Raw genomic sequence first — 26,261 nt, forward strand, 5'->3', positions numbered from 1 at the left:
AGTCATAATGTACTCTTATTTTCTGTTGGAAATCAGACTGAATAATTCTGCTGTAAATCTGAGCAGGAGCAGCAGTTGATTGATTGTTTTTCCAATTAGGCGCAGGAACACGCTCATGCTGGGCTCTGACAGTGTTGCCCTGAATGAACTCAGTAGTAGCAAAGCTTTTCTTCCTGCAGTTAGCAAAACAAACAAAACCCTGAGCAGAAAAATGCCCTTAAACCTCACTCATTTGTGGGCAATTTAATTCTTAATTTAGCAATACTGCTTAAATTGTAATTTCATCTTCTGGTGTGGTATATGAGCACCTTTTAATTGTTGGGTCACTTCCGTGATGATTTAGGAAAGTAGGCCTGCTAGTTGGATGCTTCAGAAGACAGCATTTAAATCCAGTTAAAGGTACCTTGTGCACTTGTTGGTTGTAAGACATGAATTTGACTGCTTTGCTGAGTAACAGTTGAGTATGGGCTTTCCAAACTGGTATGTCTTTAGAGTGCCCCTTATTCCTCAGAGAAGCAACAAAACGCTTTAATTGAATAAGGTGTTAAAATGAAACCACTTACTTTAATAAGGTGTTAAATTTTCTGCTGAACTTTAGGGAAACCATTTTTACCATTTTCAGCACTGGAAGAAAATAATATCACTTATTTTCATTTTGGAGGGATTTATAGTTTTAATAATGCAGCATTCCCCAATAATATTGCCATCCTATCTTGTTCTAAAGATGATTTAGAAATTAAAACATAAATCTCTGTATTTCTTCAAATAAATCTGATCATGCTAAATTGAAATCAGTAGTTTTCACAGGAACTGCAGTCTAGTCCATTGAAGTAGACATGAAGAGTATTTTGGAGAGTTTTTTCTTTCTAGATCCAGAACTCTCCATTCATGAAATGAAGAAGTTACAGCTTCTCAAGCTGTTGGATTTCTGTCTAAATTTTAAGAAGTAGGCTAAAAACTTGAGAACATTCTACAGAAGAGATTTTAAATGTAAGTAATTGTGTCGAGATTTTTGCATTAAAATTACACTCAAGAACTGAAGCATTGGGCTCATGGTGCAGCCGTAGCTCTCACGCTGTCATCCCTTAACGTTTCTTGCCTTCGTTATGCTCATCAGTGCCTGACGAGATAGGGGTTGATCTTGTAAAACATCAGGTGAGTTTCTGATTTGAGCCCATTGGGAAGCTTGTGTGTTAGTATCCATAATGTTTTTCTTTCATAATGTGTAACTAGATAGAGGAGCAGGGCTGTGTTGGTACTGGGGAGAGAACAGCTTTCAGTGACTCCTGAGCGTATAAGAACCTGATGTCTGCTTCCCCCCAGAGTGTTTAACAGTGGTGCTGGAAAGACTCTGCTAGAATTGGAATGTTTTATTCATTGGGAAAACACCAAAGTAGTTTGTTTTCCAATCTCTGCTTTTATGAATGCAGTTAAAATGGCAAGGTGTAATCCTTTTCCCTCCTCCTGACCCTGCCCTCTGACAGAAGGGTCAATATATGTTTCTGATCTCCTCTGTCACCTGTATCTACATCCAGCTGGAGTGCTCTGTTGGCTTCTTGTAAATTTGTGATGCATCTCGCTTTCATAAATGACAACGTAACATGGGGTAGAGACCTAAATGCAAACGGATTTTGCAGCATCAGCTTTATTAGCGTGTAAGCTTCCCTGGTACATTTGTGGTAGTTACATTGCATCTTTTCCTGATTTTTTGATTCCCATTGACAGGAATTGTAGCATGTGACTTTTATCTGATTATATATTTTGATTATAAATGACAAAATAATTAATTTCTATTGGGTGTTACAGGGGGAAGTAATTTCCAATGGTTTGGCCCTTGAAAGCAAAGGCCTCTTTCCTTAATGGTTCCAATTTTATTAGTCAGTTAAAAACAAGCTTTTACAATGTACAATTCTCCTTCAGAAAAGTTATTATTCACCCAAATGTAGCTTGTGGAGGTAGACAGAAGGCTTTGAGATGGAGGATTAAAGATTATTTGGAAGCCTTACTCAACGTATTTTAACTTTCTGAGATGTAAAGCTCTTTCAGGGATAGAAAATAAATGACTTTTCAGAGGTTGGATGGGAACTAATTCCATATGTTGCTCTGGGTGGTAAACATTGATTTCCTTTTCGATTCAAGAAACCTAGAATGTGTGAAATCCTCTTTAAGGTGAAAAGCTCCCTGTGCATCAGTAGGGCCAGGTTTTGCTGCAGTTACCGCAACGCTTATGCTGGTTTGAATTTAGCAAGGACTTTCTTTTGGCTTTTCTCAGTACATAAATTTTGAGAGATTAAGGTGGAAAGCAAAAGGTCTTCTTGTGATACACTTTTGAAAGGTGTTCTGCATGTGGCTATTCTCTAGTTTTATTCTTAACTTTAAAATCAGTAGATGCTTATGGCCACAAACCTCACTTGTGAAAAGATTAATTGATGGTCAGCTATTGAGAGCAAATTACAGCAATACTGTATTGGGCTTCTAAGGGAGGCAGGTGTCCATCTAACATTTTTATTGCCATTGTATTTTAGCAGGTGTCTTTCCCTACCTGTCACTACCCTGAAGAATACATGAGGTTAGTAATTTTCATGAGTTAGATGCATTCCTGAGTTTAAAAAAAGAAAAAAAAAGAAATGGTAAGTTTTTTAGTGTTTCAGGATAAGTAAAAAGACATTTTTCCTCAGGAACAGTGTGATTGAAAGTCTTAACTTGCCCAGCAGTTAGTATCCCCTGTTCTGTATTTGGTTCTGCTGTAGGTGGTCACCAAACATCTACTTCAGGAGATTTTACCAGGGAATTGTCTCAGTAAAGCCCTCTCATTAGTTAATACACTTTAGCTGGTGCTTCTGAAGTGACTCCATTTTTGCAATTTCTCTAAAGTCAAATAACATCAGAACGAGCTGGAGTAATGATGGATGCATATATAATATTTGTTTGACATCTCCTTGATGACTGCTGTCAAAATACTTCATTTCTGTGGACGTAATCAAATGCCTGGATTCACTTGAGGTATAGGGAAACCAAAGGTAAGCCTGTCCTCATGTTTCTCAAGGAATAGAAAAGTTAATTTACAAAGAACATAGTGCATTTCTATTCATAATCCCTGGTTTTGGAAAGGTTATGGAAAGACTAAAGCACTGGATTCTTCTGATGCTTGTCAATTTTCAACACTTACATTCGGTAATAGTTCAATTTAATTGCCCTGTGTGTGAGGATACATCTGCTCGTATATAGGCATGCATTCTCTAATAAAGCTTGAGATGGTGGTCCTCTGGTGAGCAGCTCATAGATTGCTCCCTTTGCCAATATAAATTTCAATAACATGTTTAATAGTATCTGGGTATTATTTTGGGAGCAATTTGAGTGTCTGTTATAGATCTGTTTTGGGAAATAAAATCAAAGATTCTTGTTGTAGTATTTATATCTGAGAAAGAGCTGAGTGACCAGTATGAAGAGTGCAAAAGCACTTTGCTCGCTGTACCCATTGATTCACTCTCTGAGATGCAATCTGCAGGGTCAGTTCTGGACCAGTAATACTCAGTGCTTTCACTAGTGTTCTTCATGCTCTCGCCTGGATTATAATTACTAAATTTGCAAATTATATGAAATTAGGAGGGATTTCAAATATGTTGAAGGACATAGTGAGAATTATCATTTTGGCAGGTTGGAGAAGTGGTTTGGGAGGATTTATAAGGAAAAGTGCAGTTTCCTAGACTGATAAAGAGCATTAAATGCATAGACACAGAGTAGAGAATAACTGGCTACTGAGTAGTTTTATAGAAGAAAGATGTGACGTTAGTATTTAGTCTGCAATCCACTGAAGTTAAAGTGTTGCACTTGCATAGAAGGAGGTCAGAGGGTTTATACAAGAAGACTCATGGAATAATCCCTAAACCCTCAACTGGAGTGTGGTGTTTGGTTCTAGCCTTGCTCAGGGAGGAGGTGAAGTGATGGAAGAAATGCAGAGGACAGTGAGGATGATGAGCCTTGGATAACTTGACATTTGAAGGATCTGGACTGGTTAGCTAAAGAGAGGGGCGATGGGGTCTTCAAAGATGAGATCTTCAAAATAATCTTCACACATTTAAAAGGCCACTGAAGAAAGAAAAGGAACCTGAACTCTGTATACAGAGTGGCTAGAAGAAGTGCTGAAAAGCTCTATCTGGTCTAGTAAGGTAGATTCAGGTTGGGAGTACACCTAACAGGAAGAATGAGTTGTGGAGCAGGTTAGGTTATCCTGGAGTGTTGATTGTTGGATGTCTTTCTCATCTGCTCTTGTTTTTTTCTCAGGAAAACCATAAACCTTGATTCTTCTGTGGACAATGGGTAGATGACTAGATAACTTTCCAAGATTTCTGGTGCCTCTCTGGTTTTGTGGGTTTAGTTTTTCCTTCTTCCTGCAGTTTATATTGGACTGCAGATGTGTCTCAAATGTTTTTATGGATGAGCCATTTTGTAAACAGTGTATGTCTTTCCAAGTATGTAAACGAGTATAAATGATCCTTCTAGTTCCAAATTTCTCACTACAATTCTGTACAAGATCAAGTAGCAAAAATCATCCTTATAAAGAATGCCAACTTTTAGAGACTGTCAAGAATGGGTAATTTTCCTCTGTGATGAGTTGAGAATTGTGGCTTGGGGTCACATCAAAAACTGCAAGCAAATTTGAGAATGAAATTGTTTCATTGTCCCTTTTCCTTTCCATTTTATCAAAGTGACAATAGAGAGGAGATGTTTTAATTTTTAATTTTTCATTTTTTAATTTATCTATTAAATGAATTTTAAATATAAACTAACTTCTTGCACTTACTTAAGACCCTTTTACAATCTAAATATCTTGGCACATTTAATGTAAGTGGAAAATTGTATAGAAATTACCTTAACATCTATTCTGTATTGCTTTTTACTGCCGACTTCATCATTCAAAGACACACAGCACATGCCCAGCTGGTATAATGTAATTATGTTCAATTTATGTAACTTAATTATTAAAGACCAGTTTTTAGAGAGTTGATTTCTGTGCTTCATCCAGCACTCTTGCTGGCTTAAAGGAGCAGCTTTAGAGTCACAGAACGGTTTTGGTTGGAAGGGACCTTAAAGCTCATCCAGTTCCAACCCGCTTCCACTAGAGCAGGTTGCTCTAAGCCCTGTCCAACCTGGCCTTGACCACTGCCAGGGATGGGGCAGCCACAGCTTCTCTGAGCAACCTGTGCCAGTGTCTCACCACCCTCATAGTGAAGAATTTCTTCCTAATGTCTAATCTAAATCTCCCCTCTGGCAGTTTAAAACCACAAAGAAAAACCACATTTTCAAGAAGACATGCTTTAAAACAATTGTTTTTACTTCCCATCCCTTTCTTTCTCAGATCCTTTTCTTTCCGAATTTCAATTAAGTCAGCAAAATGCTACTTTAAAACCTGAACAATCTATGTTATGAAATAAGGAACAGAAGATAAAGGTATAGTTTGTCTAAATTAATTTAAAATAGTATCTGAAATTAGACCTTAAAGTGATAGGAAATCCGACAATGTAATAGCAGGACAATCTTCTTTTTTCATGCTACTCAGAGACTGCATTGAAGGCTTGTCTGAACACTGGGAGTGTCAGGCTGAAAAGTTTGCTGCTAGCATTGCAAGATCACAGATTGCCTTTTGTACAGCTGAACAGGCAAGAAGTTTTGTGGGATGGAATTAGATTGCCTGGAAAAAGAAATAACTGGAGAGCAGAGTGGTATGTACCTGTAGACGTTGCTCTCCCACAAATGTACATGACTGTTCCTGCTGCAGGCACAAGGGTGATTCAGAGCTTGAGGTGAATCATCTTCTGGAGGTCTTGTTTGCGTGGGAAGATGAGAGAAATTAAGCCTTTCATTCAGGGCTTTCAGCAACTGCTTAAAACTAGGCTGGATGGATCTGAGTCAAGGTCTCTGTGTCTTTGAAAAGTGAAAATTAAGGAACAAATGCAAAATAATATTAATGTTAACTGCTTCAGTCTGTTAAATCTATTTCAGGGCATCAGATGACCTTTTAACATGAGTTACCAGCATGCTGAGAACCTTGTCCCATTCTGCTCCCACTCCTGGCTTGTGTGTCAGGCCGTGTTCCAGGCTTTAGACGGGCATACCGGTTTGCACATGAGAACCTAGAATGGTTTGTGTGGTCAAAAGTCCCAGCTGGGAAATCAGTTCACAGTAAGCCCTACTACAGTGAAATAAATGAATGCATACACACAAATGCACTGTCCGTGTGTCATGTGTTGTCTCCATCTCGCCCATTACCTTCTCTCCCATTTCTGGTATTTTTACTGGAGAGAAAAGAAGGTTTCCCCTACTCATGGAGCAGGAGAGCAGTTCTGATCACCAGTGTGGTGGTGTTACAAGCACATCAGTTTTGCACCATGCTAGCACAGCTGGTTTGGACCAAATTTCTTCCCTGTGAGGGTGCTGAGGCTCTGGCACAGGTTGCCCAGAGAAGCTGTGGCTGCCCCATCCCTGACAGCTTTCAAGGCCGGGTTGGATGGGGCTTGGAGCAACCTGCTCTAGTGGAAGGTGTCCCTGCCCATGGCAGGGGGTTGGAACTGGATGAGCTTCAAGGTCTCTTCCAACCCAAACCATTCCGTCATTCTATGAAGTAAAGTATCCGTAAAACTCTTGCAGTGAGAACCTCATTAAGTTCACTGAATTCCTTAATGTAGACACTAGGACTGGCCACATATTAAATTCAGTGACTGAGCTGAAAACTAATAGAATTAACATAAACTGTTTCCTTTGACATAGAAGATGCTTTTGAGCCCGCATTCTGACTATTTATTCCTAGAACACATGATTTTCAAATCAAAAGGTCCATAGTGAAAATTTTGATAGTTTTTCTTGAATTGGTTTGCTTAGGAATTGGTTTTATTCCAGGAGGAATGATCATTTCAGATGTTTTTCTCCTTCACAGGTTCATTTTTTTTCCCCTGTTCATTCATTAACCACAGCAAAACTGTTTGCACTGCTTTGTTAGGTGTGTCCTATCAGAAAACATCTTACAGGCTGCATTCGGACTGAATTTAGAGGGAGCTTCACCATTCGTTGCAGCCTTCTGATTATAAGTGCAACATCCACAGAATTGATCCAAACTAAATTAAACCCCAAATCGCTGCTACTTGCTCCCATTGCTCACATCACCTGAATATTTATTCAGATAGTGATAATTTTGAAAGGGAATTTTTTGGGTTTGAAGAAGGGGCAGAAAAAAGCTGAGCTTTGACATCAGAAACCTCCCTTGATCCTGTTTCTGATGATTTTTCTTTTCCCCACTCGTGAATCCCCCTGGCAAAGTGCACCAACCCTTCTGGTGAGAAGACGTCAATAATTCAGATGGCATTATGTTGGCAATTCAATCAAATACAAAGTTACCTACGTTTCAGGAGCATTTGAAATTCCTAGTTATGTAGGAAGTTAATTTGAAAGAGCAGCTGAATGCCTCCTGGAAAACGCAGAGAGTTTCTCTTTAGTACCCATTCTGCTTGCTTGCTCTTATCGTATATTTTCTGCATTTCTCTAACCTTGTTCTTGATGACAAAAGACATTTGCATGAAAACAGGATCTTTGTTTCTTAAGTGTTCATCTGTTCCTGCTGTTTATTTCCCACCTAAAGTCATAATCCTCTGTTTGTGGCATCACAATTGGGTGCAGTGGAAATTATTATGTCATCACAAACGAAGGATTATGACTTCAGGTGAGGGGGTAAGCAGCAGGAACAGATGAACTCTTAAAAGCAAAAATGCTGTTTCATGTAAATGTCCTTGGTAATAAAGAAGAAAAGGTGAAATACAGAGAAACAGAAAATTGGTATGAGCAGACTTATGCCTGAACAGTAGGGCAGCAGATTTTCCTTCAGGCAGGAGCAGCTATTTTAAATGAGGGATATGTCCATGTAGAATTTATTCTTTTAAATATTTTCCTCTCAATTAAAAAAGTAGAATTACTTGATGTTGCCACTCAAATACCAAAATGACAGCTCAGTTTGCAAAGGGGCTTTACATCTTGTGTCAGGCATTCTTTTATTCATTCCTTTGTGTGTGTTTTTGTCAAGTCACTTTGAATCTTGAGGAAGTTTCCTTTTTTGTGCCTGCTGATAAGTTTTTCAAGCCCAAACCCCACCATTTGGAATGGAGCATCTGCCCAATGTAAAGCAGAATGACCATGCTGGAAGCTCATCTAAACCACACTGCTGAGCCAGTCAGCCAAATGCTTTTCACGGATTGCTTCCATTTAAAACCACAAGCAGCAAGCTGACATTTCACTTCAGCATCATAAGATGGAAAGCTCTGAAATACCCAGTAGCAGTCTCAGCTTGTACCTTATTTGGGTTTTATATGTGCTTTTTTCCCCACCCTCCACGTTGCAGCTGCTCTGTTCTTTAGTAACAGGAGGTTAAAAAACATTGGTGAAAACCAAAAGGTTTATAAGAACAGAAACTAAAATACAGAATGGAAATGAGAGTAGAGAACGATTAATAGCAAAGCCTATTGTGTGCTTTCTGTGGTAGCAGCCAATTTGACTTGCTTTCATTAAAATTCTCCTTGTTAGCTCGGGCGATGTGGTGGGGTGATGGACTATTTGATGTCTGAGAAGTGGTGAGAAGTTTGCTGTCTAATGATGGACTAATTAGAAAGCCCATCCTAGCAGGATCCATGGAAATTGATTTGCACAGTGCCATTTTTGCTAATGACAATCATGAATACGTTTGCAGTCCTTTACTTACTCTTCGTACCCACAGCTAATGAAAGAAAAGGAATCATTAAGAGCTCAGCTACAATCTATCCAGAGTTTCCGTTGCGGTGTAGGAATAGCCATAGTTTAAGATCTTCAGTTTTAAATAATACTATTCATAGAGAAGCAAGCTCCACTTGTCTGCTTCCTATAAAATGCGTGTGTTTTCTAATGCATCTCTTCTCAAGAGTTATCCTCGCTGAATAGGGAGTCGATATCTCCTCTATGCAATTTACAGGAAATTATCACTGCAGCATGGGACTAGAAGAAGCAATAAATATGTAGTTTGAGTGAAATTAAAATTAATTAGATGATTTTTCTATCTGTCCACAGTTAGATCAAGCATTTTTAATATTTGTGAGTTTAAGACAAACAAAATGCTGTTACTTTTTATGTCTTATGATTTTGTTTGAATTCACATTTACCCACTTGCTTTCAGATGCTTTTAATCTGCGCAGACAGTAGATGCCCATATGGCCCAGAGAGTATCCACAAAACTAGAATTGTTTGCACAAAGATCTCCTGAATAAAAGATGGTGGTGATCATTGCAGTGTGGCTACCTGTAAGTACATCCTGTTGTCCCTAGGACTGTAGCTATCACCTCCTAAGCTTCTTGAGGCCTTATCTGGCCCATAATGATGTGGCATTCCTTGCTTTTCTCATTCACCCACCTATGCTTCTGTAAATTCTATCATAATTGAAGAAAACTATAGACCTCTTCAGTTATCCCTTAACTTAGGTCTTTTAGGAGCATTTTGACTGATGTGTAGCCAATAGCTGGGGATATAGCATTAGGCTCCAGGAGCTGGCTGTAGCAAAGTTTTAATGTACCTTCACTAAAATGGATGTCCCATGAATGTCATCAGGCAAAGGTGGAGTTGAAGAAATAGAAAGCAGCTGAGGGCAAGCAAGGGAATGGCAAAACGTCTTTGTAGGCAGCAAAGAAGATGTGTATAGTGAAGGCTAGAAACAAGGTGTATGGGTAGCTTGAAGCTATTGTTACCTGGATAGGTTAGAAGAAGGGGTAGCAGAGGAAACAGAGTGAGTTATCAGAAGGGAAAATATGAATGGAAAAGGAAAGACGAAGGTTCCTGTATCTGAGTTTCTTGGGTTTCTTCTTGGTTAAAAGAGAAAGAAGGGAAAACGGAACTCTTGAGGAGCCAGAGATAGCAATCAAGTGGGAAACTTGCAAATCTCATTAAGAAATTCTAGTAAGAGGACAGTATTTGCTCTGGGACATGGTGGTTATGTGTAGACAGTATTACAAAACAAGATGATTCTGGTGTCAATGCCTGATTTAAATATAAACAAGAAAAGTCCAATTTATTTTAATGAAACCAAGTTACCTTGACCTACATAACCAAGAAGAAAAAGATCTTCCATCACACCACAAAGGAATTTAAGTAGGGTCAGCACTTTAATTTATTTCTGAGGTTTAGTCTGTCCAGTTTATCTTGCGTTTGCATTCACTGTTTTACTTCAAGAAAGTTCTTATTCATTAGTTCCCTGAAGCAAAAGTCTTGTCTGATTTTAGCAATAAAGCCAACTCTGAGTGTGTTCATTTAATGGCTTTCTTTTTCCCCTGAAAGAAAAGATTTTCTAATTTAAAAATTTACTTGTAATGCCTCAATTCATGGTTTATGATGTAGCATCTGTAGACAATATATGCATGAGTATATTGCATCTATATATATGAAAAGCTTCTAGATATAGTAGGTACAAGATTTCGGCTTTCTCTGCTGTTCTGTGTTACGTCCCAGCATTAGCTGCTCATTAGTCTTGTAGGGGTTTTAATATTTATTCCTTTTTATTCCTGTTTTGGAATCTATGTAAGAGATTAAGAAGAAATGTCAAGCCCTTATGCCCTTTCTGCACTGTTATTGGAGTGGGTTTTCAGTCATCTTATAAAGCGTACCATTCAGCGTTTGAATGTGCAAACACATATAAACTAACACTTCATTTAAATTAGCCTTTTTGTGTGTGTGCAAAACTGACTTGAAAATGAACCTGCAAAAGCAATTGGATGGATGCACAGCTCAGAGATATTCCAAAATGGCAATCAAGGAAGATTATCCAGTACAGCAGACTAGAGAAGGTCTGTTTATGGACCATATTAGGACTTTCAAAACTAGTATTTCTTTAGAAAACTAAATGATGAAAGGTACAGATATGTGATCCACTAGCATCGCTTAACATGCAGTATTGACGGCTGATAGTCTTTTTGATGAAATGTTGCTGTATATAAGCTCATTTGGCTTTAATTTAAAGTTCAGGTCATACAGTTGTTTAATCTAGACTCTATAAGTAATGACTTGGGGCTTGCTTGAGACAAAAAAAAGATGTTAGAAGTTCTTTACTGTGAGAGTCGTGAGGCACTGGAATAGACTGCCCAAAGAAGTGGTAAATGCTCCATCCCTGGCAGTGTTCAAGGCCGGGTTGGACAGAGCCTTGGGTGACATGGTTTGATGGGAGGCATCCCTGCCCACAGCACAGGATTGGAACTGGGTGATCTTAAGGTCCTTTCCAACCTAAACCATTCTGTGATTTTGTTGATATGGGCAAGTGCTTTGTAATGTCTTTTACTCTTGTACAATTCTTGTACAAGAAGTCTGGGTAAACACCATCCAAAAGTGCAGCACAGGCTGGGGGTCTACCCGGCTGAGGAGCAGCTCTGTGGAAAGGAAGCTGGGGGTCCTGGTGGAAAACAAGCTCAATATGAGTGAACAGTGTGCTGCTGTGGCAAAGAAAGCCAACAGGATGCTGGGTTACATCAACAAGGGCATCACCACAGAGATCAAGATGTCATTGTCCCACTCTACTCAGAGCCTGTCAGGCCACACCTGGAATACTGTGTTCAGTTTGGATCCCCACTATACAACAGGATGTGGACAGGCTGGAGGGGGTCCAGAGAAGGGCCATAGAGGCGATCCAAGTATTCGGAAGCCATATGAGGAAAGGCTGAGAGAGCTGGGTTTGTTCAGCCTAGAGAAAAGAAGGCTCAGGGGAGACCTTATCACCATGTTCCCGTATTTAAAAGGTGGCTGCAAAGAAGATGGTGAATCTCCTTTTACACAAAGTGAAATGGAAAGTAAAGGGTACAAGTTACTTCTGGGGAGATTGAACACAGGAGCAAAATTGTTCACAGTGAGAACAATCAGTCATTGGAATCATCTCCCCAGGGAAGTGGTGGATTCCCCCATGTTGGACACTTGACTCAGCTGGGCAGGGTCCTGGGCTATCTAGTCTAGGTCATGTTTAGCCAAGAAAAGTTGGCCCAGATGATCCTTGCAGTCCCTTCCAGCCTCGTATTCTATTCGATGATACTATGAATTCTGATAAAAACATTAGTTAATTGTGTAAAGCAAATATAAAAGCATATTAAATAATAAGATTTTGCTAAGAGGTCATTGTGTTGGTCAAGTATCTGTGCACTGCACTGAAGTCTGATGTGTTCTTCCTGTACAGAAAAACATCCAAAGAGCTGCTGTATTCTAGAGGATTCGGTAGCTGTTAAAAATAGATGTAGTGGGGAATAGGCAGCCGCTGGGCAGTGAATTAATAGTTATAGAAAGCTCTGTAAACAAACTTCTTACCCCTTCAGTGTTCAGGTCAGAGGCATAGTCTTCATAGGCACAGAACTACTTGGCTGCAGTGCAGCAAAACAATAAAGGAAAGGCCACGTTAATGAAAAAGCAATGAGTGATGTTAGAAACCTAAGGTCCTCTGTTAGAAAAACACTAGTGATCTACCTAGCTGGTATCTCATATCCTGCCATGTAAAAAGAAGTCACCTGCACAGTTCTGTTTCACCTAAATACAGCCTTTGTTCTGCTTTACACTCTCTGCCATTTCATGTGCTCTTCTCATCTTTCTTCCCTTAACATGCCCTTTCCATTTCATTTTCCCAGTGGAACTGCACTACTGCCTATACTAGGCTCCTTTTCCCACTGCCAAGAACCTCATATTGTCTGTTCTTGTTCTTCCTTGGTATTCACTTGCCACTAAAATTCACTTCTGTGAGCTATAGTATTCTTGCTTTTCCTCGATTGTATTTCAAGAGAGGAAGAACTTGATTTGGTTTATGGTGGTCAGTCTTTTAAGGTGGATGTGTACCATGGGACTTGTGTAGCTCTCCACTGGGAACTTTCCTTAAGCAGGGCCAGTGGTCTTGCAAAGCACAAAGGTGAGATGATTGTGAAGATAGACTGAGAAAGTTGGGGCTGTTCACTCTGGAGAAGAGAAGGCTGCATGGAGACCTCAGAGCAGCTTCCAGTATCTGAAGGGGGCCCACAAGGATACTGGGGAGGGATTCTTCATCAGGGACTGTCGTGACAGCACAAGGGGAAATGGGTTTAAACTTAAACAGGGGAAGTTCAGGGCAGATACAAGGAATAAATTCTTTACTGTGAGGGTGGTGAGGCACTGGAATGGGTTACCCAGGAAAGCTGTGAATGCTCCATCCGTGGCAGTGTTCAAGGCCAGGTTGGACAGAGCTTTGGGCGACATGGTCTAGTGTGAGGCATCCCTGCCCACAGCTAGGCGTTGGAACTAGATGATCTTAAGGTCTTTTCCAACCGTAAGTATTCTGTGATTCTGTGATTGCTGTGCTTCTTGCTTAACTTGGAGATTGCAGACCTGCTGGAATATCCAAAGGTACTTACCTTTTAATATCATGTTTTATTGGGCAACTGCTTTTAATAAGGTGTTTAGATTTACCTTATTACATTTTTAAAATGTAAAACTATTTTCATTGTCCTTGTCACCTTCTGTTCAGTTGAGTTTACTGTAGTCAGTAGTGGCAAACACCTGGGCGGCAAGCTCCCTGGGGGTAAAGTTTAGTGCCAGGAGTTCCTCCTTAGGTGCCATGGTTTGTATCACAAATCTTCTCTGAATTTTGCTCCAGATTTTACTTTCCTTAAGATGCTGTTAAAATGTAGCCCCTCACAACAGGGAGGTCAAAGCATTAGAGCTATTGCGAAAGTAAGCATTTGTGTTTAGAGGAGCATGTCCTGGATTTCATCATCTGTTTAAGACTGGTGAGGTATTGGAAGTGTCTTCATCATTGGCTGAAGTGCAGTTGGGAGGAAGCAGTTGCAGGAAACCTCTTGTGCATTTTCATTGCGATGGTTGGGAATCTAGTCAGGGAATGGAGAAAGTCTTTGGAACTGAGCTGATGAATCACAATGTTAAAGTTCAGCAGCAATGATTATTAGAATAATTTTTGAGGGACTCGTAGACTGAAATATGTTTTTAATAGTCATACTTCAGGTTGCACACTTAAAAAATGGAAACCTTCAGAAATTTTGTTGCGTAAGATACATGTAAAGAATATTCGAGTTACCTTGGTTTATGGACTGCAGTTGCCTATCTAGAAGACAGATGAGTAGAATATTCTTGTGTTACCTGTTCATTAGTCATGTAAATTTGCTGCACACTTTGATTTCATCAGAGAAATGTCTGTTAATCCCCAGGGAATTGGAACAATGAGCCTGTGAATCATCCTGCAGTGCAGGGTTGCCCTCCTGATCTACTCTCTCCCAACAGCCTGTCCTGGCACAAGCAAAACCTAATCTGCTTTGCACTCCAGGGTCCCCTCTTGCCCCTGTGTACTCCTGATTGAGTGAAGTCCATTGTCCCTGGGGTTTAATAAACCAGGTGAGGTGAGGAGGAGGACCCCACTGGCTTTTCTTGCTCACCAAGCTGTGGACCAGCTTGGTTTATGAGCACTGCCTACCCATAGCTGTGATTTGTTCTCTTTTATTCCCTTCACAGTTGGGTAGCACCAATTAAAAAAACAACAACAAAACCCTCATAACAACTTTGAAAATCAGCAGTAAAGAGCTGCAGAAAGGATCCATGGCTTTATTCAAAACTAGAGTCAGAAGAAGAAAGGCATGTTTATAGTTTTCTTTACTGACATTTTTCAGTCCATGCTAAAAAGAAATGTTGGGGCCCCAGAGATGTGTGTATTACTCCACATGGGGTCTCACCAGAGCAGAATAGAGGGGGAGAATCGCCTCCCTCAACCTGCTGCCCACACTCCTTTTGATGCAGCTCAGGCCACAGTTGGCTTTCTGAGCTTCAGGTGCACATTGTTGGTCATATTAAGCCTCTCATCAATCAACACCCCCGAGTCGTCCTCAGGGCTGATCTCAGCCCAGTCTCTGCATGTTTTCATCCAAATCCAGTTGTACAGAGTAGCTCCTTAATTAAAAGGAATTTAATAGTCTAATCCCTGCCTGAAAGAGTCAGGACCCAGACCCCCACCCACGTCTTTCTCCCCAGGACCTCACCTGTACAGAGTTCCAGTACACAGATTCCAGGGCACTGGCACAACAGACAGAGCAGCACTGCAGCCTTTCCTTTCTCTCCAAAACCATGTGCTTGTCACCTTGCAAACACTGGCAGTTACTGACACACTGTATGAGTATTCAGGCTATTTTCTGGTTTCTGAGACTTCAGTGAAGGAGCTGATGCTTGTGCCCTTGTCCCTGCTGCTCCTGCCCTGCCAGTAATGACTGGATTCTGGTTCACCACGTGACTTTAAAGTGGTCTCAAACATACTGGCTTGCATGAAATCCGGTTTCATTCCCTCCTATCTGCAAACCAGGATACTCTCCTAAAGCTACAGAGCATCTCTGGGCTACAGCTTTGAATAGTGACAAAACAAGAGACTGCTTTATCATTGTTGGGGTGCACAGTAATTGTTACTGAACAAGGCATCCAGCTTGCTGTGACTGGCAGAAGTTTTAGTTAGCACAAGTTTCCATTGTATGATGGATGCAAAGAAAGACGTGGATGCAGAGAAAACAGTCTCAATACATTATTGTCTTCCATATCTGCTTGAAATCATTAGAAATTGTTAATAACTGGGAATTTTATGGTTTAGTCAATATCCAAACTAAGTCACTGCATCTCTCTCTAGATAAATTTTAAATATGAGGATATTTTGCCCTGTAATTGTCTATTTCTAATGTGTATGGGTATCTTCTTTGTCGAGTATTTCACACTCTGTTCTCTGCAGGTCAATCCCTCCAAGAGAAAGACCATTTTCTGTCACTGGAAGAAGAGAGTAACAGATTTATATTGACTGACTAACAGTCCATCCAGTGATTAAAGTTGCTGAGTCTTCTGAAATTACTGGCTGCTAGCAGGAGAAGCCAAAAGTGAGAGGAAGTGAAGGAGCAGGCTGGGAGAAATACCTCTATTAACAGTAAAAATGTAGTCTTAATATTCTCACTTTACTAATGGATTTTCATATAATCTTAATTTCTCTTTGTGAGAAAGAATGGGCAATAAGCATCTATGCCTCATGCTATTGCAAAAATATGTTTTAACTTATAATAATTTATTGATTATATCAATTTATATTCATGTAAGCAAGTAGAATGTGGGTATTCTGCTTTCCTGACTTGGAGCTATATATTGCAATATTAATTTCATCTGTCAGCTATGTTAGACAGTAGGCCAAGTGTGAGACAATCAAGAATATGCCCTGAAATACTTTTATTAGACAACTTTAATCACTCAGTGCATGTTCAAATGTAGCATGTTGTACAGTGTTGCTCTCAGAGTGTTTGGGTGCATGTGTGTCGTGGTTTAAACCCAGTCAGGTAACTTGTTCACTCACTTCCCCCCCTTTCTTGCCCTCCCCCTGCTCCCGGAGGGACGGAGAGGAGAATCGAAAAGAATGCAACTCCCACGGGTTGAGATAAGAACAGTTTAGTAACTAAGGTATAACACAAATCACTACTGCTACCACCAATGATAATAATGAGTTCACCACCAAGTCTGCAGAGAGCCCTTAGCTAACTAGGGCATGACGTGCTGTGGTATGGAATACCTCTTTGGTCAGTTTGGGTCAGGTGTCCTGCTCCCTGGCAGAGCATGTTTGCTCACAAAGTCCTTGGCCAAACCAAAACAAGTTTTCTGCACTACACCAGCTACCAAGGAGGAGAAAAATGACTGCTACTGCTGAACCCAGGACAATGTGATGCTCCTTCAAGTCTGCAGAGAGTAGTAGGGTGAGGGAAGGAGGGAGGAATGTTTGTCTTTTCCTCCAAGTTTCTCTGTCAAGACTTAGCTGTACTTTTATATCAGGAGATTCTGGAATCATGCATAGGTATGTCCACACTGAAGTCTTGTGTACCTGTATTTAATAAGCTGGCTTTTTGCAGCAGCTTATTAAATGCTGTTAATCAGTCAATCAAGTTAATGCTGATCTTGTGACAAGAGTCTGCCTTCACGAGATTTCAGGTCTGTCTCTGCAAGCCTAGGAACCTATGGAAAGACTAGAAAAAAAAAGATTAAGACTTACATGGGTTAGACCTCCAAATACCTGAGGTTTTCATAGGTACAAATTGAAGTGTCGGTAAGGTGGGAGTTCAGAATATGGTTCTTCACTGCTGTGTTGTCAGAGTAACGTGAAAAATGCTTATTATTTCCAGCAAGTAGAAGCAGATGAAGTACTTAAGTGAAAGGGCAAGGAATGCTTAATGGCAGGTATTAAGTTGGTGCACAGTCTCAACCCGAAAGTCCTGGGGTGGATAAATTATAGGGGATTAAATACACAGTATTGCTTCCATTGGAGCTCCGTGGAGGTGGGTGGGTAGCTGGGACCACTATAAGAGGAAGTGTCAGATGAACTGAAGAGCTGTAAACTGGTGTCTGCTGCTGACAGTGAGAACAGTGATTACTGAACACAAGCTGAGCTCTCTAGTAGTAGCTCTGCTGCTTAGGACTTCTTATGAAGACAGGCTGTAGACAGTGCTATGCTTTTAGCAGAGCGAGCTTATGGTGTCCTGTCAGTGCAACACTAGCTAGTTCATAACAGGACTTGGTACGCAGCCTAACCAATGTAGATGGCTTTGGAGCACAGACATCCATTCCGTTTTGGATGTGTCTCCACATCCAAAGCCACCAGTAGCCTGTGTAATTTGTGGAATTGCTTACTTCTATCAAGTGACTAATGACCAGCATTGATACCCAGGGAGTCACACCTAGAATGACTCTCAGGCATTGGAGAGAATTGATCAGGTTCTCCCTCATCCTCCGAGAAACTTTAGGACGTGATTTTTTGAGATAGAAAAAGGATAAATACTAACAAAGTGCTTTTAGATATTACCTTTGAATGGAAGGTAATAAGTTAGACTCACTGGTGAAATGAAGAAAATCCTGGTGGAACGTCATGGCCATCAAAATTAACCTTAGGAAGAGCAGGGCAGAAAGAAGTTTCCTGAGATTCAGGGCATTGTAATAAGACTTTAGACAGGCTTTCTGTTTTTTATGAATATAAATAGCATTCAAAATTACCACTAAATAGGCTTCAAAAACCAAACTTCGTGTTAGGAATGTTAGTGACTGTTAGGAGAGGAATAAAGAATAAAGCTGAAAACATCATTATAGCACTGAATAAATTCGTGGAGCATCCACATCTCCAGTTTTTTTGTGGTTTGTGTTCCTTTGTCCTTCCTACCGTCACTCCCTCCCCCTCAGGAATAAAAAAGATAGACCAGAAAAGAGGCCAAGAAACATGGCAAATATAATTTAAGGTTTACAACAATTTCTGTATTGAGGAATGGCTGAAGCCTGAATCTCTGCACTGTGGAAAACAAACCACATGGAAGAAATCTGGGATACAGGTTTCTTAGATCATGGGTGTCAAAGCAGGGAGTAGTTGTTCATTATTTCTCCTCATACAAGAACTGGAAATCACTAACGAAGTTATTACCTGGCAGGCTCAAAACAGATGAAAGGCAGTATTTGTTTTCACAGCACCTGTAAACTGGGATCTTAGTGCCGCAGGTTGTTTTGATGCGAAAGTTTACATGGGATTAAAAAGTGAGAAGAATTTGAGGAAGAAAAGTCCATTAGGGGCTATTAAGCACAAGGTTACCAGGTGTAGCTGAGTTAGCCTTATCTGTAAATAGCTGGAAACTAGGAGAGCATGCAGAGGAAGTATCATTCATTACAAACTTGCCTTGTCCTTCCCTTCATTTGTGCCAGTTGTTGTTACCAAGAGAGGCAGATGCTGGGGAAGGTGGAGTTTTGGTCTGATTCAGTTTTCAGTCATTCTCACTTAAAATCCAAGGTTCTTGCTTAGGGACATAATTGACGTTTCCTTTAGGCCAGTTAAGTCCTGTCTGTGCCTTTCCAGAATGTGCCTGTGGAACATCTGGTAATGATTGCTGGGGGAAATAGTCATGCTGAATCACAGTCATTGTCCATTGGGGTGCATTGTATCTCATCGTGCCTACGCATTCCAGCATAAGTTTGTATTTAACTCTAGAATACTTGGATAGATGTGGTGTTCAGTGCAATTATGAGAGATGATGGAATTATTGAGAGGATAGTATGAACTCTGAAATCATACAGGTGCTTAGAGGCACTGGCGGTATGGGAATTAGGACTCTTTTACTGACAGTGTTTAAATTATTCTTCCTTTTCTTTACTGACACCTTCAATGTAAAATTGAATTCTAGAGCTACATGTGTTATGCAGTGTTACTTAATGCCTTGACTACATAAGGTTAGATTCTCACCCCATGTTTACTCTATTTGTAGTACTCAGGAGAAACAACTTAAGTATGATTCTATGATTCTCTGATTCTACTGAATATACCCCGAGCATGGGAACACCGCCAAGGGCATGCACTGGCACATTTGTATTGTGGTCATAAAACCAGCAGCAGTGTATAGTACATGCAGCAAGTAATGACATAGACAAGGCCACTTTGAACTCCAGCCGCTGTGGATGTCCTCCACTCAGACTAGCTAGCTTGAAGATGTACCTTCAGATGTACCTTCAGCAGGTCTGTGCTAGATGCAGATGTCTCTCTGTGTAGCATTTCCACCACTCCTGGCCGGTAGTTATCCTGTTGGAGACCACTGCCAGCCTGCTGATACACATCATCCCCAGGTTGCTTCAAATTGCTGTGGGACACGCTTAGAATGAACTGTACGATGGAATAAGCATTTTGTTTGTTAAGTCATGCAAACATTTTATGGTCTCTTTTTATTCAGGGTAAAGCACTTTACAGTATTGTAGTGAGCAGATACTCAGCTAGAGGAGATTTGTTTGCCTTTCCCTGCTGCCTCTAATTACATGCATCTCCCTAACCTTGGTTAGGATGGGGTAAGCAATCTCCTATGTCTGCCTGTGTGGAATCGGGTATCTAAGCACCCATCATGGACTGTTTTGCACACATGGGTGCAAAAAGGCAGGTTAGTGAGAGGTACGCAGAATTGGTGACATACTGAGTTACTGAACAAATGTTGGTTGCTTCAAGGCTGTGGAAGGCAACACACACAAATGTTGACTCATGACCTTGATATGAGTGTTCTCCTCTTTAAAGAAGCCTCGGAATGCCCACAGCCACGTGGTTGTCATGTAACAACACATGGCCCTTTTTATCTTCTTGATTAGTACTACAGTGAATTTGCAGAGTTGAATAATATTTTGCTTGACTTTCAGATATGTCCTTTCCTCACTTTTTCACTTAAATAGTTTCTGTCTCACTAAGGCCATTGGCAATGATGTAGTTCTCCTTGCTCTGGGGACTTCTCATCCCTTTGGAGAAGTTGCCACAGTAAGACTTTTATTCTGTCATTGGCAAATTCCTTATTGTCATAGTAACCAAATATGAATAATGCAGCTATTGGCATAGGGTAACTGACACAACTGAAGGAAAACTGATGCTTTTCACCGCAGTTTGGGAGACAACATATTTGGTAACGTATGTAACTTGGTAACATTATCTGCCTGGAAAGGGAGACATTGTTCTTTTCAAAAGTAAAATGAGTTTGTTGAATCTTAACCTGATCCACAGTGGGTATGCTAGGTAATTCTACAGACACAGAAGGAGGTATGAGATCAGTGGCATCTAGGACAGCACTGAGTACCTGCTGCTGCTACTTGAGAGCAGATGGTGGTGCAAACAAGGACCAGTGCAGAGCAGCATGGATGGCCCAAGCCAGCCCAAGGACATTGAAGTGGTTGGTTGGCATTCACATGTTGGGCTGCATTTGCCTTCAGTCAGTCTTACTACCTTCTTAATTTAAGCTCAGATTTAGCTGTAAATTTGCCTAGATTTAAAGACAAAACCAGAACTGCTTCGCTGATTTTTTCATTCTAATATGGCTATCTGTTGCTGTTCTTTTATGAAAAGTAACAAACCAGGTGTGCTGAAAATTGAGTTGCTAGCTCACTTATTTGGGATTGTTCATGTCATTGCAAGCTCAGGAAAAACAAGAGGTATGGTTGGAAACTGTCTTGAGCTGTCAGCTCAGATTGAGTGTGGTCTGTGCAGCTCAGTGCAGCATGCAGTGTTTACTGCAGACAAAAGACATGGAAGTATTGTTAATTCTTGCTGCACCATTTGCTGTGAAACCTGAAGAGAATGCTAGGAGAATTTTCACTTTGTTTCTGTTTTTGGTAAAGACATCTCGTGTTTCCCAGCATGATGTTCACAAGCCAGATGTCAGCAGAACCCAGAGAAGAACTCAGCCCTGCCTTCCCCAACACCTTGTGGTGGTGCACTAGGAGCCTGGGAGGAAAAACGGAGTCATCCATCCTTATCCCATCCTATTCCTTATCCCATCCCTGGCAGTGTTCACCACCAGGTTGGATGGGGCTTGGTGCAACCTGGTCTAGTGGAAGGTGTCCCTGCCTATGGAAGGGGGTTGGAACTGGATGAGCTTTAGGGTCCCTTCCAACCCAAACCATTTCATGATTCTGTGATTCGATTTTGCCACCGTTTCCCCATAGCAGTAACCCACAGAAGCTCTGCCCCATGCTGCTCTTGGCTGCAGGCTTTTCAGTCACCACTGATAATGAGACTTTGAGATAAGCCATCTGCCTCCTGGCCCCCGGTGGTCCTCAGGCTTGGCATTGAGCTGTGGAGGCCAGTGACAGGTCTGCTGCAGGAGAGGCTGGCAGTGACACAGCAGCTGCTCGCCGAGATACGGAGTGCTCTTGCAATTGAGCACCTACGTGCTGGGCGTTTTAAAACATCCCTGGCCAGGAGGAGCAAACAGCACTCCCATAAACAGCATTTGCTGTGTCTCCGAAGCACGCACTAATGAAGGAAAGTCAGGCTGGGAGGGCAGAGAGGGCTGAAGTCGGTAACAAATTCATCATTTCTTCATGCTTTTGAGCATCCAGGCAGGAAGGGGAAGGCATGTTTTGCCCTAGTTAATTCTGGCTGATTATAACTTGAGGAGGGCAGGGGAAAAACTGCTTTTTAGATGTTTGTTCTGTGGCTTTGGCAGTCTTGTCCCTGTCATATGCATCAGCACTACATGAAGCTCTATTTACAATGGGATAGGTAGCTCAAATTAACACCGTAGAGGTTTACAAGAACTGTGCATCTATATCAGGCTTTATACTGTGATTGAGAGACCTGCTTATCCCTAGTGTCTCTTCCAACTCTTCCTTTTGTTTCTGCTCTCGCTCCATCATTTGACCAGAAATCTCTTCCTTGTTGCAGGCTCCTTTCTTCTATGACTGACATTTGAGTGCAAAAGCTTCATCATTATTATTATTATTCATTCTTATTAAAGCCTAAACCTAGTCCAGTCCTTACTGAGGAACAAATAGGCTGGGTTCTTTTCCTCTTTTTCCTGTTGCGCAGCGAGCATCACATGTGAACAGAGAGGCATAAATGTTTGGTTTCCTTTCTTTCCAAAAGTGAGTGGAAGCTTAGCTCAAATCAGCCTCTTTCTGCCTGGCTAGATTAACAGCAGGATAGCTGCAATTTTTGTTTTATTAGGCAGGAAACTTGTTACTTGTGAGGGTAATCCCATGAATTCCAGCTCTGTGGGTCGTCTGGCTTCAAGGGCATCCCAGTGGGTGTAATGGCCTTATTCTGGACATAGAAAGAAATGGAAATCTTTTTATTCACTTAATGGGCAGAAGCTAAAATCCTAATATTTAGAGGTTGATTCCATTTACTTTTCCAGTAATGAGGTGAAATTGGCCACGATTGTAAAGAGAGCACTAAGTGCTCACCTCTCCCTTCAGAAGAAGGAAACTGAAGTGTTGGTATTTTAATTACTTGGTAGAGGTACTTCTGCTTCTGCAGTGATGGAAGCTGAGAAACACCCGTGTTCATAAGTAGATGCAGCAGTGACTGCCGTATCCAGTGTGCGGGCACTGTGGCATGAACAAGTGCCAATCCATCGATTTAATTACAGCTGGGGTCTGATATCCCAAGCAACAGCTTGTCTTCCTGCCTTCCCTGCTGGATGAGATGACACTGGCAGCAAGAGAGAGACTTGGGAAGAAGCAGAGCATAACAGGGCAAAGGCAAAAAAAAAGAAGGACTATCAGTGGAAACCACATCAGATCAACAAACTTTAATTACATTTAATTTTAATCCTTAACATTTATCTAAAAGGTGATTGAGGGAAGGTTTATTAGGATTCTGTGTCCCTATAGCCCTTCTTTGAAAGAACACTGAACAAGATGATTGCTTGCGTCTCTAATTAGAAGTTTTTCCCCTCTTGATCACCTAAAGTCAAATTCATTTACTCTGCTTGAAACAAGGATTTAATTTGATTTTTTCTTTTTTTTTTTTGGTGCATCAAAAGATGTCTCTCAAAGTTGCTACAGAACCAGAGCCTGCTCATCAACACAGAACCCATTACCAGCCCAATTTTATGAATATTCACATCAGAGGGCAGCACCAACCTCATTAGGAAGGGTGTTGCAATCATTATTAAACGGTTGGAGTCCATTATGATTCAGAGTGCTGTAATGATGACTGATACCCACTGAGGGCAGCTGAGAAGAATGCCAGAGCATAATGACCTCCTTTTTTTTTCTCTTCCATAAGCCTATAGGGCTTTTAAAGGCTTTCAGCTGATGTAGTTTGTGCTCTTTTCATCAAGTGTGTGAAAGTGGTCTTAATATCCCGGATTCTCTTGCACAAGTGGTGTGAAGAGAAACATGAGAGCAATTAGGGAACCTGGAGGTTATGTTTGGGTGATGTGGTAAGACAGTAATACTACTAATTCTTTCAGATCTTAGCTCTCTGTTAATGAGTTGTTTCTTCTCAGTTAGATTAAAAGCTCAGAATTTATAGGCTGGATCAAGCCCCTTCTGTTCCTTCCTTGTAAAGTAGGAAGATGGTACTGCTGTTAAACCTGGGTTTGATCATTCGTGCAGCAGAACTGCTGTAGTTAATGGACTGTCAGCACTCTCAGCGTAAGCCCTTTCTCCATCTCCTTTTGCTTTCCTGCTCCAAGAATAAAATCCACTGGAGGTTAAATGTTACTACAAACAATTTGCTACCCCTGTCTTGCTTTCTACAGATCCCTGCTTCGTTCAGGCACAGTGAAAGGAGCTTATCCTGAACTCTTCATCTCTCAATCCCAATCCTGCTTTGTTTATTTATGTCTATTAATTTTGTGCAAATTAGCATAGTATTGGAGAAATGTTTTTCTTTGGCATTTACAATAATCTGGAGGATGTGTGTAGCTCTTAGTATACTATCTGAGCTCAAAAAGATGTTTGAGATCTTAACCTTCATGTAATGATGAAGTAACTATACCTAACCAAACAAGTTCATATGATTCTTGCAGTGTTCAGTAGCTGAGAGAGATGCCTACTGCTTTTTGGTGTCCTCAAGAGAATTTACTATCTTTTAATGATCTTCTTCTATTCTGCTTGCATCCCAGAGATCATCTTTCAACCCAGAAGAAGCTCTCTTTGGAGTCCTTTGGGATCTCTCTTTGCTGAGCCCTGAAGGGTGCTGAAAAAGGTGTGAAGGCTTCATGTGCTACATGCTTCTCCTTCAGGTTGGGACTGGGACTGGCTGTCTCTTGTAGCACTGTGGGTTCAGTACATCTCTTTTAAAGTGGTTTTAATTGACAGTTCTTGCTACCATGTTCTTTTTATAAACTTGCAAGGGACTGTTAGTGCAACTGGTGAGGCTGATTGTAAGTTATTCTGTGATAATGATGCTCTAAAGAGAAAGCATTATGGCACACTGATTGTAAATTTCAGGCAAGACAGCTATGTGCCACCAGAGAGCATCTCTTTCATCATTCTTCTTCCAACTTGGCTTCCGCACTAACTTGTGTGAGATCTAACTTGAAAGTTCACACTTCTTTAGCTGCCTTCTTGTGAAACGTGAGTAAACGTGTCCTAGTTGGTTGAAGCAGAGTTGTTGTAGCTGTTCACAGCAAAAGTAACAGCAGTCTTTGTAGGATAGAAGAGGAAGGAGCTTCAACCAACTACAGTGTTAATTAAATCTAGTGAAGGGAGTGGAAATGTAAGGGGTCTTGTAATAAGCAGGGCAGAATCTGCCTTTGATTAATGATATTGCCAAGTGGATTAATTAGAAGATTAACTCAAATACTACCTAGAGGGGTCTGTGAAAAAGAACGTCTAGAATTTCAACAAGAGAAACAGCTTAACAAAGATGGGGACACATCTCCTTTACAGTGATTTGGCAGAAATGCTCAGTTCTGAAGCATCCTGCCTCTGGCAACAGCGAACATCTCCTAATTAGACTGTTTGCACAGCACTTGTTGGCAGGAGAACATATCTTATTTAGGATCTTTAGGAGTGCCCCTCAAGTAAACCTTCCCAAGATGAATATTTAGACTAAGCCATTAATGGTTGTTGTGTCCTGATTCATCCCAGTTTCCAGACTTTATTGCTGGGAGCATCTACCATGTATCCAGTAATGCTTGTGTTCAGCAAGGACAGTCTCTGTTCTGAGGTAAACGTGGACCTTGTGGGAGGCAGATTTTGTGCAGACCATCACTGGACAGCGAAATGATTGTCACCACTTTTATGTGAAACTTCCTATTTTGCTGAATCATGCAAGGTCACCTTCTCAGGTTAATGTATTCTTTCATTATATGTGGCACTAAGCAACAAGTGGAAAAACTGCAGTTCAGGCCTTCCATATCTATTAGGATTATAATTTACTTTAAAACAAATGAGAAAGCTCATCAGAATTTGGTTTGAGAAACAACCAGTTCTTTAAGCAAGGTATTTCCCTTGCCCTGGATTACATTGCATGTGTCCTTCTAAATAGGCTTATTTCAAATAAGTCTATCTTAATTGATCCCCTGAGAGCCTCTGAGAGGTTTTCTGCTGCATCAGCTCTTGCTTATTAATGCATTTTACTATTAATGAAGATATGTAAATACCAAGTTGTTTAAAAAAGGGCTTCACCTCCATTATTGCACGATAGGCCTGCCATTCCTGCAGAGATTTGCTGATGTTAGTTAACAACAACGCCTGTTCCTGATGATCTTCTTGCCCTGCGAAATGACTTGGAATGCATTGTGCGGAACTGAATGAGAAGCGATATATCAGCTCGTGGTGATATCCACTGCATCAAGGAAAAAACAGTTTGCTGTTCCCTCAAGGCTTAAATTTGAAGGAGGCACGAAAGAGGATGCCCACCTGCATTGACTTTTGATAGCATTTGAGTACCTGACACTTATTTTCCTTTAAAAGTCTCCACTTTGGTGATTTGTGCAATCCTGAAGTTG

At 40.8% G+C, this 26,261-nt stretch overlaps 1 protein-coding gene across 6 annotated transcripts in view; it reads left to right on the top strand.

The window, feature by feature from the left end:
- LOC134172580 (transmembrane protein 263-like) overlaps positions 1-26,261 on the top strand; it is a 211,294-nt gene that overhangs the window by 72,761 nt on the left and 112,272 nt on the right. The window contains exon 2 of one of the 6 annotated variants that reach the window (XM_062635791.1): positions 5,561-5,723. The exons of the other annotated variants lie outside the window; for them this stretch is intronic. Coding sequence (XP_062491775.1) covers positions 5,678-5,723 — 46 coding nt within the window. The 5' untranslated portion in view covers positions 5,561-5,677. The remainder of the gene's footprint in view (positions 1-5,560; positions 5,724-26,261) is intronic. 6 annotated transcript variants of the gene reach the window in all.

This window comes from Pezoporus occidentalis, unplaced genomic scaffold, assembly GCF_034315485.1.
Source record: "Pezoporus occidentalis ecotype Australia unplaced genomic scaffold, CSIRO_AGI_Poc_V1 ctg46, whole genome shotgun sequence".
In the NCBI taxonomy this organism is placed as follows: domain Eukaryota; kingdom Metazoa; phylum Chordata; class Aves; order Psittaciformes; family Psittacidae; genus Pezoporus; species Pezoporus occidentalis.